This window comes from Nesoenas mayeri, assembly GCF_963082525.1.
Source record: "Nesoenas mayeri genome assembly, chromosome: 10".
Lineage (NCBI taxonomy): Eukaryota > Metazoa > Chordata > Aves > Columbiformes > Columbidae > Nesoenas > Nesoenas mayeri.
The window spans coordinates 9,696,042-9,710,317 of NC_137560.1; the positions used below are offsets into that span (position 1 = coordinate 9,696,042).

The following is a 14,276-nucleotide window of genomic DNA, read 5'->3' on the forward strand; positions in this document are numbered from 1 at the left end:
TCACAGGGGCTGGGGGTGCCTCCGCACCCGGCCGTTCTTGCTGTCTGGAGACGGGTGCTGCCACTTCTGGTGCCAGGTTTTCTGCCGCTGCCTCTCCTGGTGCCGCAAGGCATTGCAGTAAACGTCCAGGCTGGTGCCCGGTGCCCCCAGGGCCCGTGGGAAGCCCTTGTAGCTTGGCTGCAGGTCAAGACGGGGCCGGGGGCTCTGGTGGGTCCCTCCCAGCTCCTTGCTCCGTTTGTAAGGTGGCATGTCCATGGCCTCGTGCCGGATGACGCGGAGGCTGTATCGGGTGAGGGGCCGGGAGAAGGAGCGCTCCACCGCCTGGCACTCATAGGTGCCCGCGTCCTCCCTCGCCAGCTGGCGGATCAGCAGCCCTTGCTCCAGCACCGAGAAGTGTCCGTTGCTCCTGACCTGGGACAGAGCACTGTGGGTCAGTCCCTGGGGACAGAGCCACCACTGCGCCTCGTCCCCACTGCCCTGTCCCCTCTACCTCGCTCAGGCCTGTCTCCTCGCCGTGCTGCACCAGCCACCGGACAGTCATCTGCGGGGAGTGCGCCAGGCACTCCAAGAAGGTTGAGTTCTTCTCCACGCCAAAAACCAGCTTCTCTGAGACAGTGGTCCCTGTGCAGGGGATGGGACAGAGGAGGGGGTGAGTACCCTGTGTGGGAACTGTGTGACAGGTGGGGAGGGAGGGCAGCTCATGGTGGGTTGCACAGGCTCTGTGGCAGATGGCACTGCTGCAGCTGGTGGCACTGGTTTCCCAGCACCATGCCACCCACCCTCCTGGGCATTGCTGTCCCTGGCAGAGCTGGTTGCCGGCCCCGGGGCTCCTCACTGGGGCTGGGGCTGGTGCTCACCCTCTGCGGTGTCCTGACACTGGCTGAGCGGGTCAGACTTCAGCACGTCCTGGCAGCGGGCACGCCTGTGGGAGAGCAGACAGGGCTGAGGGGTCACACCTGCCCTGGGCTGTGGGACACCCCTGTGGCAGCGCAGCCCCGGGAGCAGAAGGGGGACCAGAGGGCTGGAGGACTGGCCGGCAGCAGTGGGGGTGTGGGCTGACAGGAGAAGTCCCCAGGGCTGGTGTCTTGTCCTTCTCTGCTGCCAACGCAGGGGAACGGCAGGGCTGGCCCAGGTGGGTGCTCACCTCTTCTCAGTGAGGAGCTGTGGGACGCAGGTCCTGCCATCCCAGGTGCAGTAAGGGTCCCGGGCCAGGCAGCAGTCGGTGCAAGTTTTGCCGTAGAGCTCACAGCGGTACAAGGAGAGCTGGAGCAGCCCATGGGTGCTGCTCACAAACAGCTCCTGCTGCTCAGGTGAGCAGAACAGCGACAGTCAGTCCCCGGGCTGAAGACCAGGATTATCCAGGGAACAGAGTTCCCTGCCTGCACTGGGCTGGGGGCACTGGGAGCCAAGGGGAGTGTGGGGCAGAGCCTGACACCCCCTCAGCCTGCCCTGGCAGGACCCTGTTCCCTAAACGTGCAGACCCTGGGGCCAACGGAGCCAGGCAGACAGCTTGGGGCCAGCTGCACCCTGTGCCCTGTCCCTTGGCTGCTTTAGGGAGAAGCAGGAGGGAGGACTCACCCGCTTTGGTGATAACTTCATGTCCAGGATGGGAGAAGGCACCTGAGGGGAAGGAGAGGCTACTGCAGCTGAGTCGGTCCCTCCTGGGTGCCCCAGCCTGGTGGGACCCCGGGGTGGCAGGCTGCAGGGCTCTGGTCCCAGCTCCAGCCGCTCCACGCTGGCAGCCTGGGCTGGCAGACACACTTCCAAACCTGGGCTCAACTCTCCCATTTTAGTTTGCACTCCAGCATGCCATCCCCATCCCCCCTAGTGACTAGATGGGGAGCTGGGACATGGCTTGCCTCCGGTTCCCCTGGCTCCCCTCCATGCCAACAGCATCGCCTGCCGGTCAGGGCAGTCAGAGCCACCAGCAGTGAGGTGAGGGACCTCCTGACAGAGGCCAGGGACTTGCTGCAGAAGCTTGCAGGAAGTGTGCTACGAGGCCAGGGGAGGCTGTGTGGTCCTGCCACTGTGGTCTGGCTCTGGCCTCTGGTACCTTAGTGACGCTGATCTCCTCCAGGCTGATCACCTCGGTGCCACCGCTCACCCCGCCGGCCAGCCCCACCTTCAGCACTTGACCTTCATCTGTGAAGGCAGTGGGAGAAGGAAATGTCAGGGCTGGGAGCCACCCAGGCCGGCAGGACTGCTGTGACATGGTGTGCCGACAGTGTCCCCAGGGCTGGGGTGACCTCCCACCTGTGCCGAGGAAGAGCACATCGTAGTGCCGGCTCTCCATCTCCAGCCTGTGCACCAGCAGCCGCCGCAGCCGGTAAGGGACATTGACCTTCACCAGGACGGGCTGGCGGCCCTGTGGGTACACGGGCTCCCACATCAGCTGGTGGCTGCGCATGAAGCTGATCACCTCATCGGGGAAGTCCTTGGTGGACTGCAGGAGGGGGTCGTACGTCTCACTGGGGCACTGCGTGGTGACACAAGGGGGTGCATGAAGGCCAGGCCAGCCCGTCCTGCTCCCCCCCACCCTGTTCCCCAGCCCCTTACCGTGCCAGGTCGGGGATAGGGGACACGGCCCTTGTATTCTACCCAGCGGTAGTCAAATCCTTCCTTGTGTGCAAAGGGACCGCTGAAGGCAGCTCTCACGGCTGCCATGGAGTAGACACAGACAGCAGAGCCACTGAAGACACCGCTGCGGGGGGAACATGGGGCTGTCAGTGTCCCTGCTGCTCTGCAGGGACTGGGCACGTGCACACCCATGTCCCTGAGACCACGCTGTCCCCTGTCACCCTGGGAGTCATGTACAGCACCCAGGGAGTGACAGGAATCTGTCTGGCACAGCTGGTCCAGCCTGTGGGACCACTGGCTGTGCCAATGCCAAACCTGGTGGGTTTGCACTGGTGAGGGGCTGGAGGGGGGCAGACTGTCCCACACAGAGCCCTGCTCACCTGGAGACAGTGAAGAGGCCAAAAATGAGGGGATTCTGGGGGTCCCGGGTGCGCAGGAGGAAAACGTCCTCTGCAAAGAGAGCGGTGGATGTGAGTCACCCTGGAGCTGGAGCACCGGTCCCCGGGATGCAGCGGGACATCCTTGGCTGGCCATCCCCGTGGTGAAGGGGAAGGAGCAGCCGTGCTGGAGCAGTGCTTTTCCCAGCTGCGGAGTGGGTTGTGCACTCACCGAGCTGGTCGAAGTGGGTTTCAGTGCCCTGGGGTCCGGGGATGGAGCACACCAGGCGGGCCTTGAGGAACGTGCTCCAGCGGTTGATGAGGCTGCGCTTCCCTCCAACGTCGTTCTGCCGAGCACCAAGAGCCAACCTCAGAACAGCCTGTCTGAGCCTCCCACACCACCACGCACACCCTGGTCCCGCCGTGGGACATCCCCAGCCCTGAGCCTTCTGCTCTGTGGTGGGAGTGCAGTGACACTCCCCTGTCCTGCTGTTGGCCCCTGCTTGGGATGTCCCTTGGCCCAGAGAAGGTCAAACCCACATGGTGGGACACCAGCCACAGCATGCTGGCTTTGGTGACTGACCTTGCAGACCCGGGCCACCCTAGCATGGATGTGCCGCCGCTCCCACTGCCCAGCTTCCATGGCCATCTCGCGGAAAAAGATGTAGACCTTGTCATCATGTGGGTTGTAGGTATCAGGGATGGCGTAGGCACCGACAAACGCAGGCTCTGCAGGGAGAAGGAGCAGCACAGCATAGCCCTGTACCTCGATCCAACCCTCAGAAGCCCTTTGGAGCAGGGTGAGGTGCTGAGGGTATGCAGGGTGTCCCATGGAGACCCTGCCACCAGAAGGCAGAGCCCCATTCCTGGATGCTCAGGCTGCAGAGGTAGTGCTGGAACATGGGTCCCATCAGAGGCTTCATCAGGGCTTTCCCCCAGGAGGAGAAGGGGCCAGATCACTGAGCTCTGGACCCCAGTGCTGGCCCCAGCCTCTCCCCACCTGGCAGGAGAGCCAGCCCCGCACCCCACAGTCCCACGATCCCCCTGTTCCTACCGTGTAGCCAGTGGTCCTGGTTCTGCTCTGTGCGGATGTAGCTCTGCTCAGCTCCATGAACCCAGGTCCGGAAGAAGGCAGCACTGCTGCCCATGAAGTCGCTGGAGGTGCCTGAATAGAGCTCCCCATCTGCGGGGCCAGAGGGGTGGGGGTGGGTGGGGGTCCCACCGCGGAGGTACCCTGGCAGGTCACCCCTGTGTCCTCGGAGGCTGGAGGAGGGCAGAGGTGGCACAGCCTGGCTGGGAGCCTCCTCCAGTCCTGTGACCCAACACGGCTTCTAGCCCCATGGCCACCCAGCCCTGCCGCAGTGTTGGTGTGAGTGGGCAGGATGGTGACCAGGCACACCCCATTTTAATCTGCACCCGTATTTGTGACTGTGTAGCAACCGCGAGGCTGGGGTGAGCCGGAGCAGGGCTGGGATGGCTCCTCTCCCTCGCACTCGCTTCAGCACCAGCCTGGGCCCACAGCCACGTGCGGCAGAGCAGGGACACGGGGACCTGCCAGCTCCTCCCAGCACTGACCATTCCCAGCACTCCCGGCTTCCAGCACTACCTCTGCTCCACACTCCCTCTTACCAAGAAGGAGTCCTGTGAAGGGTTCATGGGGGCTGTATGGGCACCGTCCTCGCCCTGATTCCAAGGAGTGGGTCACCAACCGCATGGGGGGAGCCCCGGGACCCTGCCAGCGCCAAAGACCAAATGTCAGCCCAGGGGGAGGCTGGAAACAAGCTGAGCATGTGGGGAAGAGCGGGAAGGAGGCTGATGTGCTGGTCTCTGCAGGGAGTCCCAGCAGGGGCTGCCTAGACCAGGTCCTGTCCCCACGGGGCACCCCGGCTCTGCCACACCAGGGCTGCTTCTGGCCACGTGCAGCGAGGCCGTGCAGGGCGCAGGGACTGTGGCAGGCTGGCTGGCCACTGTCCCTGGCTCCGGGGATCCCTCTCCCCCATGCTCACTGGGAAAGAAGATGGGGATGTGCTGAGGGTCTCTTGCCACCTTCCGCAGTGGGGACGTGTCCGGCTAGGGTGCCCCTCACCTTTCCCCTGGCTCCAAGCTGGATGAAGGCACAGACAGGCTGGTAGGAGCCGGTCCCGCAGGCAAACACATGGCTCCTGTTGAAGGGCTGGAGGAGGCGAATGAAGTTGGCACACTCCGTCTGCTCGAGGGGACACGTTTGTTAATGGGCTGAGCCCGGGGCTGGACAGTTGTGCCCAGCCCCATGGTGTGTCTGCCCAGGGTGAGGGAACTTGGCCAGATACTCCCCCAGCAGCCAGCAAACTGAGCTTAACTCTGGCTGGCTCAACACCCTCCTCCTCTCAGGCAGACCCCGAGGCTCACTTTTGGTGTGTTTAATAGCCATGACAAGCTACAAAAGGCTGCGAGCCGGGGGCTGCCAGCCCTGCTTACCTCCACGTTCTTCCCAGCCAGCTGGCAATGCTCCACCTGCTCCCTGGGGGCTGGCCAGAAAATCTGCAAGAGAAACCCTGCCGATGCAACGCCTGCTTGGGTCGGCTGGGTCCCACAGGCACTGGTGGGAACAGGCTCAGCTTAGGAGTGCGGTGAGGACATAAGGCTGCTCTGCAATGGGTCTGACACCCCTTTGGGTCCCCAGGGCCCAGCCAAGCTTGGCAGGCAGCTGGACAAATAGGGTGAGAGCGAATCTGGTGTGGGGACAGACAGAGCTGGGGTGGGTCATGGCAGGCCTGGTGGTGGGCAGGCTCTCCTGGATCCCGCTGTGGGAACGCCGGGCTGCAGCGCCATGACGGGCTTTCCTTTTGTTGGTCTGAGCTGCGCCCTGCCAGCAGGATGTCTCGGGATGACATTAGCAGACTTGCTGCTGGAGGTGGTTTAGCTTGCAGCAGCATCAGGGACTAGATGTGATCCCAGGGCTCTGGACGCTGCCCTTCCAGCCTCACCCGGGGTCCACCCAGGTCTCCGCTCCAGGCCAAGCCACCCGGTCCCTCCCCGGCGTCGGCCTGTCCCAGCAGAGCTGACCCCCACCAGGGATGGGCTGGCCCTGCTGATTGAGACATCCTGGCGTAAATGTGTCCCTGGTGATGTTAAAGCAGCCCAGCTTGGAGCACGTCCATCTCCACGCCCTGGTGCTGGACTGAGGAGCAGCTCCTGGGGAGGAAGGGACCAGCCTGGCCAGGGTCACACTCACACCCTCCTCCCAGCACTGACCTTCTCGGGCTCTCTATTGGGATGGTCCAGGTGGAGCAGGAAGATGTGGTTCTTTGCTCCCACCATCAGCCAGGCCCTGTCTTCATCCACCAAGAGGGCTTGGAAATCCAGCCGGTCCCCTGAGGCCAGCAACAGGTGAGAGCTATTGGATTTCAGAAGATCTAAGGAGCACAAGGTGGGAGAAAGAGAAACCCATCCGTGAGTGACACAGCAAGCAGCTCCCCCTCCCCAGGACAGCTCTGGCTGCCCACCCCTGCCCCAGGGAAATGCAATTTTCCTGCCACTGCCTTACCAGAAAAACATGACCCTCAGTGCCCCAAAGCTCCTAATGAAGCCTCTTCCCATGAGCTTACCTGGAGGAAACACTGAGTCACCCCTATGGAGACAACTCCCCTGACCTTGCCCTGGGCTGGTTCCAGGGTGCAGGGCAGGACAGTGGTCCAGCCCAAGGAGCCCTGTTTCTTAGTGTCCAGCCTGCCTTCCAGAGATTTTGGAGAGACTCCCAAAGCCTCTGCACCCTGAAACTGTGGGGAGAGGGCTGAGAACACAGGAGTCTTGGTGCCATAATTCCCAGTGTGTTCTCCCTGGGCTTCAGATTGAGAGGGTTTATAGAAAAAAAACCCAATCTTGGCTATTTGCTGGGGCAAAGCATCGCCCCAAGGAAAGGCTGTGTGGAGCACGGCTGCCACAGCCCAGTCTGGCAACTTCTCTCCTTCATCCATCCCTGAGCCTTTTTTTCTGTGAAGTGTCTGCTGGGCTTTATCCCAGGCACCGGGATGCACAGGCAGGTGGCTGCACTGGGACAGACAGACAAACGGATGGCTGGTCCCTGACCCAAGGAGCTTGTGAGGGAAGGTCCCAGCTGTGTCCCAGGTGCTGCTCTGATCCTGCCTCTGCCACCTCATGTTTCCCTTTCTGCATCCTAAGACCCAGCCATAGCCCGGCATTAGACTGGCTCAACAAAAGGGCTTTGTAAGAGCGCCCCTTTGGCACTGCTGGGGGGACAGTGTGCCCTGGACACCCATGGACATGGAGGGGCAGCAGTAAGGGCTTTACTGTGCAGGCTGCAGCTCCTCCAGTGCAGAACCCCGGGGGGCTGAGCATGGCCTCTCCGGCACTGCTGTGTGGGTGTGCGAAAGGGACAACAGGATCCTGTCTCTTGGTTAACCACACCTGAAACAACATTCCTGGGGCCCACATCAGTTCATGATGTGCAGCGCCAGGTTTTGAGGCTGGCTGCTGGGTGAGCATTCCCCTGAGCATCACAGCAGCGGCTGCTGCTGCCCCAGCAAGCGGCTGCTCCCAGGGATGGAGGCAGGACAGGCTGACACCAAGGTGAGCCTTAGAGCTCCCAGAAATCCTAACACATGGCTTTCTTCTTCTAAGGTGGCAGGATCTGGCTGGGGAGAGAGTGAAGGTTGACAAGGCTGCCCCTGGCTTTGGTGCTGTGCGGGGAAAGGTGCTGTGGGCAGGGGAGATGGAGATGGGGACTGCAGGGAGTTGGAGTGCGGCTGGAAACCCAGGGTGATCTGTAAAATCTATGCTGCAGAATTACCCCAAATGGTGTGGATTGAAGCAGTGTGGCAGGAACTGAGGGAGGGAAACCATGGAGGGGAGCGGGTGTTGGCAGGGTGGATGGGACGTGCGGCCCTGGGTGCAGGTGGGGTGTACGTGGGCACGGGCACAGCTCTGTTCAAAGGGAACTGGCTGCCCTGGGAGGCTGCGTCTCTCTTCCTTCCACCCCATTTCCAGGGCAGAGGGGAAGCGGGGCCAGTGCCTGCGAGCTGGAAATGCCACTGACGTCTGCTGGTCCCCGGGGGGAAGGACCTGCAGCAGGCGGGGGTCCCTGCCCGGATCCACAGCCAGGCTCGTTCCCAGCTGGCGTTTCCTTCTCCCCTTCCTCTGGGGCCAGAGCTCCAGTTACTGTGGGACACCAGTCCCCCTCTGCCAGGAGCCAATCAGAACTGTGTTAGGGAGCTCCTAGCCTTCCTCCTGCTCCCCAAAAACTGAGCACAGCCCTGCTTCACTCCCCGCTACTTCTCAGGTACCCAGGGGCTCTCCTGGGTGCCGCGGCTCCAGGGGGGCACATTTCCAAGCCATTTCCCACCAACTGAATGGGATTAACAGCTGAATTCCTGTCCCTGCCTGCGGGCCATTGTCACGGCTGGGTCCCCAGCGGGCTGCTGTGCATTGCCCACCCTCCTGCATCTGCCAGCAATCCTGGACCTGCCAGATCCAGGGGTAAATGTCGGGCAGAGAGCAGGGGAGCCAGGATGCGGTGAGAGGGAGGTCGAAGGTTCATCCAGTACACAGGTGTAATTAAGTGGATTAAGGCAAGGCTGGTCCCAGGGAATGTCACCTGCTGGTCACCCTCTGATCTGTGTCAGGCCCTGTGAGGACAAGTTCAGGCAGGACGATGGAGGAGCCCTCCCTGCCCTGCACCTACACTGTGAGACCTATGTCAGTGTCAATGACCGTGAGGGTCTCAACCTGACTCTGTGACATGGCTCTGCTCCCTCACCAAAGGGACATGGAACGCTGGGGACCCAGACCCCGTGTGCAGGAGGCTGCTGTGCACAAACCAGCTGCCTCTTGTCCCCAACCCAGCCATATGCCCAGGGCATTTGATCCAAACCTCAGCTCTCCAGGCAGGGAACCAGGTCTCTGCAGCAGCTGCATGGTGGCTAAACCGATGGGTGAGCCCAGAGAAACATCCTCTCCTTTGTGTTCATTATCTCCCAAGGCCACGGTGTTTTTCTTTGTTGTCAGAACCACTATAACCGCCTTGTCCCATCCATCATCTCTGCCTGCCCCTTAGCTACAGCATCCTCAGTGCGGGTGACCCTGGGCTTCCTGGGGTCACAGCCCGGCTGTGCTGAGGGGCTGTCCTCTCCCCTTCCCCCCACCATCAGACACAGCCGACCATAGGGGAGATCCCTGAAGCCCAGGGGAAGCTGTATGCTAAATCGGGATCCAGCCCCTCACTGCCATCGGCTGATAGAGAACATGCCAGCACAACTCTTGGTGTCGATAACCAGAGACCCATCAGCCTCCCGCACTCCTCAGCACTTGCTGCACGGTGGTGGCTTCTGAGTCCTGCCCTGGTGGGCTGGCTGCAGGTCAAAGGCTGTCAGGAAATCTATTTGCCAACTCATAGCTGTGCTTGCCACGGATTATTGCAGTTAGAGGAGCTGGGAGGTGTGCTGTGGTTTTGTTGCACTGCTGTATGGCCTCGGAACATGGAGTGGCTCAGCTCCGGCCAACGTCAGGGCTGACCCAGCCTGACCCAGCTCACCCGCAGGCTCCTCTCATGCGGCTTCGATTGCCAGCATGCTATTTGCTGTTATAAACCTCCTCCTTGCCTCCTTGGCAGGGTGGGAGCTGCTGTTGTTGTTCCTGGCCCCGTGCCCCCTGCCCCATCCTTCCTTTGCTCTCCTAGCCTTCACCGCTGTCATTTCCTCCTTGCAAACCCATTTGCATCTTCTCCCCTCATCCGCCAGTGGCTCTGCCTGCCTCCCCCATGCTGGGATCTGAGGGCAGGGCTGAGCCTGTAGAAGGATGCTCAAAGGCTTCTTTTTATTTATTTCTTTTTTCTAGGGGCTTTTAAACCTAAACTTCTCAAGGCATTGTATCCTTGAACCTGCCCAGTGCTGTCCATGAGTCACATCCCCTGCCATTGTTCCCATTGTCCTTGAGCCCTCCTGATGCTGGGAGCTTCCTCTCCTGCTTTTGCCCAAGGCTTAAGGGCTTTTGGCATGTCTGGCCCCAGCACACTGTGGGGCTTTGAAGTCAGCAGCCCCTCTTTGCTCCTGCTGCCTGGGCAGCCCTGCTCTGCCTCCTGCGGCTCCAAGGAAAGGCAGACCCTGCACCATGCTCCAAGTTGGGCTATCGGCAGGGACCACCTCCCTGCAGGGACATCCTGTATCCCTGGGTGGTCCAGCCCTCTCCAGCCACAAGCTGGGGGCATCTTCCACATCACTGGCCACTGCTTGGAGAGCAGCTTCTCAGGGTGATGGAGCAGACCAAAAGGATGGCTCCAGACCTTGGAGCATGATGCCCATGGGAAAGCAGCACTGCTACCTCACGGGCCGGTTAAGGTCTGCCAATTGCTGTGTCCAGCGCAGCACCAGGCATATGCTGAGCTATCTGTCCTTCAAAGCAACTTGCTCTTTTTCACAAAGGAGAAGCTGAAAGCATGTAAATTGGCCAAGTTCAAGCTACTGGTCCATGGCAGGGTGGCCAGCTGCTGGACTAGTAAAGCTCCACTCTAACCACTCAGGTCATTCCTCTGCAGAGACATTTTCCCTACAGACTCATCCATTTTGCACTTCCCTGCTGGGCTGTGTTCTGTGCTACCTGCCAGTCTGCTCCTGCTGCATCTTCAGATCACCAAAAGCAGCCTCCCCAACTTTGCATCAGGCACAAGAAGAGCAAACTGTGCCTCCCCTGGAAAGCTCATAATCTAAACAGACAGGACAGATGCAGGGGGGAAGGGTGAAGTGCAGCATGGAAATGATCCGTACAAGGGATCAGCCTCTCCTCAGCAGGGAACGAGGGGTGAGGGCAGAAGGGCTGAGCTGGAGCAGGGCTGTGCTGGTGGGAGGCAGGGCAAGGGGCAGCAGCACTGCCTGGGGCTCAGTGTCCCCATTGCACCAGGATGGAGAAGACAGGGGACATTCTCCAGGGGCTGTCCAGCTCAGCTGCAGCCCAGGATGCACCTTAAGATTCCCAGAGTGAGTCTGTGCAGAAGGAGACATTGCTGCTGGTCCCAGCATTGTGCTGAATGAGGGCAGGGTGTTCCCTGCTCAGCCCCCTTCTTCGATGGGTGCAGCATCCTCAGGGGCTGTTCTCAGGGCTCCAGCCATGAAACATCCCGAGGGCCAAATGTGTGGAGATGTTGTAGCCATGATGTTAGGGCTACTGCTCACCTCCTGCCAGCCCTGGCCCCCGATTCGCTCCCTACCGACGCTCTCCCAGCCCTCTCAAGTGAGGTGCAGACCCCAAGACAATCCCCCTTACCTCTGTAGGCAAGGCGAAGGCGTGGGGCGTGCTGTTTCCATGCCTTGCTGCTGCCTGGCTGCTGCAGGAGAAGGCAGAGGAGGAGTGCAGCGAGGGGCAGCCTGTGGCGGGGGTCAGCGTGCATCCTGCTGGTCAACAGCTCGCTCTCACAGCACCATGGTCCTGCGCCAGGATGTCACCTCTGCCACCAGCTGCAAGCAGAAAAGCAGGAAGACTGCACCACAGCTAGTTATGTGCGGGTTGGGACCTCTGGTTAGGGAGGGTGCTCAAGGGACCACGAGTGACGGCTCAGCAAGTCAGCTCATCCCCAAAAAAGTGTCAGGCCAGCTGTCTGGCAGACATGGGCCACCAAGAGCAAGTGGCCAGCCCCCCAGACACCCACAGTGCTGCAAACCAAGCCAGGGCTGTGGTACAGCCTGTTGGGGGGGGTGCACAGCCACGGCTGGCTCGGCACACACAAGCTGAGGACCCTGCAGTGCCTGCCACAAGCATCTCATCAGCATTTATCTGAGCAGAACACCTGCACGGTGCCCCAACCCGAACCAGCCGGACTGGGAGGGAAACTGGGGGCCCTAGGAGGTGGGTATCTCTCTGGCTGGGCTGTTCTCACAGCCTCATCACTCATCGATGGTGCTGGTCAGGTGAGGAGAATTTCTGAACACGTTCATTGCTGTGAACCGCACTGATCCCAGCTGGGACACCCGGCACCCTCCACCTCCTGGAGCTGGCAGAGCAGCTGGTGCTCTCAGGGCCAGTTTGGGTGCTGGGAAAAGTGGCTGTGGCTGGGAGACCCGCTCACTGTCTGTCCCTTCTGCCACCCAGAGCCTGAGCAACTTTGGAAGAGCAGCTATTACAGCCTGACGAGGGGAGGTGTTTTTTGTGCAGTGTGGCATGCCCATAGTGTGCAGTACTCATGAGTACTGGAGTTTCAGTATCTCGGAGGTGACTGACACAAGGGAGAAGGCAGGCAGTGTTTTGGGGGTGGTACACCCTCTGACAGGCTCTCGGAGCTTGAGAATCATCTGCAAAATGCCTGCTCAGAGCCCTGGTGCTTGGCCAGAGCTCAGTGAGGGACCTCTGATATTCGTCCTATCTCAGCTTGGGGTTACATCTTGTCCCTCTTACTGAAGGCAGAATTAATGTTTTAGAACACTGTCCATAATTGCCACATTTGTGATCCCTTCAGCATCCGCTGTGGCTGCCTGTGTACATGATACATCGGTCAAATAGCCTGGTGACCCCAGAGCTCTCCAACGCTACCGGCATCCCTTGGCTGCGGGACGCTGCAGGCTAGAAGGACTCTCTCACATTTACAGCCCCGCAGAGCCATACAGGGTTTCACAGCCTCCTCCACCAGCCCCTACGACCACCGCAGGGAGCAGGCCTGCCCCGCCAGCTCTCAGACGTTAATTCAGACAATTTAGATGTTTTTTCCCTGCTTATAAATGTTCTGGTCCCAAAATTGCAGCTCTGACTAACTCCCTCTCTTGCTGCAGATTAAGTTCTTCCAATCCCATGGCTGAAAGATTTAAAATGAGCTTTTTGGCTCATTCCTGGCCAGGGGCTCTTGGCACATGGAGAAGGGGATTTCTGCTGCCCTGGTGATGGGCTGTGTAGGAGGGATGGACGGTGCAGCCAAGCCTTCCCTTCTGCCTTGTTCTCTGCCTTGCACAAGCAGGAGCACTTGGTTCTGCTTAGGGAGGAGGTTTAGGGCTGCAGAGGCTGGGGGTTCTCTCACTCCCACACGGAGAGCAGGCAGCAGCCTGCGGTGCAGCCCCTTGCACAGCTTCTCTCTGCTTGTTGCCTGCCCTGCTCCAGCCAGCACAACCTGCTCCTGCTCCAGAGCCTTCCCCTGTCCTGGAAGAGCTGACACCACCCTGGGACATGGATGTGACCTGGGGGTGGAAGCTCTGTTGTTTTCTGTCTTTGTTTAGTTTGGGTCTGCTTTCTCAAACCATCTACCTCTTTCCTGGGCAGGTCAGCGACTGCCTAGGGAAAAAACAACAACAACGAAAACAAAACACTAACATGGTAGGTTTAGCTAGGTTTAAATTGTTCATTTCTCGACACATTTGTCATGGAGCAGGATGATTTCCAGATAGGGCTCCCATCAGCCACACTGAGGGCCCGCTGACAGGCAGTGCTGCCCTCGCTCCCCAGCAGTCAGAGCTGAGGAGCAGCTTTCCTGCGCTGGGGATGCTCCAGCAATTTCAGCTCTTCCCCATGCTCAGCCGCCTGCAGCAGAGTCTCCGGGACCCCTCCTGCAGCCTCACAGCCGTGCCCTGGGCGAGCACCGCTATCCTGGGGTCAGCGCAAGGACATGCCTGACATTTAACAGGGATTTTATTTTTCTTTTGCCAATGTGCATTTGGTTGCTGGATGACTTGGGAAAACACTGGCCTCTAATTGCAGCTTTCTATAAATGGAGCAGCGCCTGTGCTGGGCTCAGGTTTGGGCTAAGCCAGCCCTGGGAGGAACCTTTCATGACCCTGAGCTCCAGGGGCTGCTGGGGTGGGTTGGGAATCTGCGGATGGCAGACAGGGCACTGCTCCTGCTCCAGGGCACGCTCACGCATGGGGTGAGATTTAGGGATGCTTCGCATGTCTCCAGCAGGTGCTGGGTGGTGGGGCAGGCATGCAGGCTCCCATGTATGGCTCAGCTGTGCTGGTGCTTCATCTCCTCACCCTGGGAATGCCAAAGGTGGGTTTGATGGTGGCAGGAGCTGCAGCCATGCATGGAGGAACCTGGAGCCCTGGTGGAGCTGGGTGCAGGGTGGGGAGATGTGGGGATCTTGCTGGAGGGGCTCAAAGTGGGCAGGGAAAGAAAAAACTGTTGGAGGATGACTTCCAGTAAGAGAGGCTTCCCTTATGACATTCTTTCACCAAGCCTTGTGGGACCCCCATCATGCCCAGGCAGTGCTGAGGGACTCAGCACATCCTGACCCACCTGTGCCCACAGCACTAGGCACAGGGACATCCCTCACTGTGACAGTCGGAGCAGGGACAGTGTAGGGCAACACGCAGCAGGGCCACAGCCCCCGCCTGTAAACCTCTACCCAAATCTGCCTGG

The 14,276-nt window shown here is 60.2% G+C and overlaps 1 protein-coding gene across 1 annotated transcript; it reads right to left on the reverse strand.

The window, feature by feature from the left end:
* On the reverse strand, positions 1-11,331 carry LOC308044198 (semaphorin-3D-like; the record flags this gene model as incomplete). The annotated part of the gene is made up of 17 exons (XM_080350728.1): positions 1-411; positions 491-621; positions 858-922; positions 1,145-1,302; positions 1,579-1,620; positions 2,054-2,142; positions 2,254-2,476; positions 2,557-2,701; positions 2,958-3,027; positions 3,187-3,301; positions 3,538-3,683; positions 4,009-4,137; positions 4,584-4,686; positions 5,041-5,160; positions 5,412-5,474; positions 6,189-6,349; positions 11,208-11,331. 17 exons carry the CDS (start codon positions 11,329-11,331, stop codon positions 1-3), a joined length of 2,295 nt encoding a protein of 764 aa, XP_080206854.1.
* Between the last annotated feature and the right edge of the window lie 2,945 nt (positions 11,332-14,276).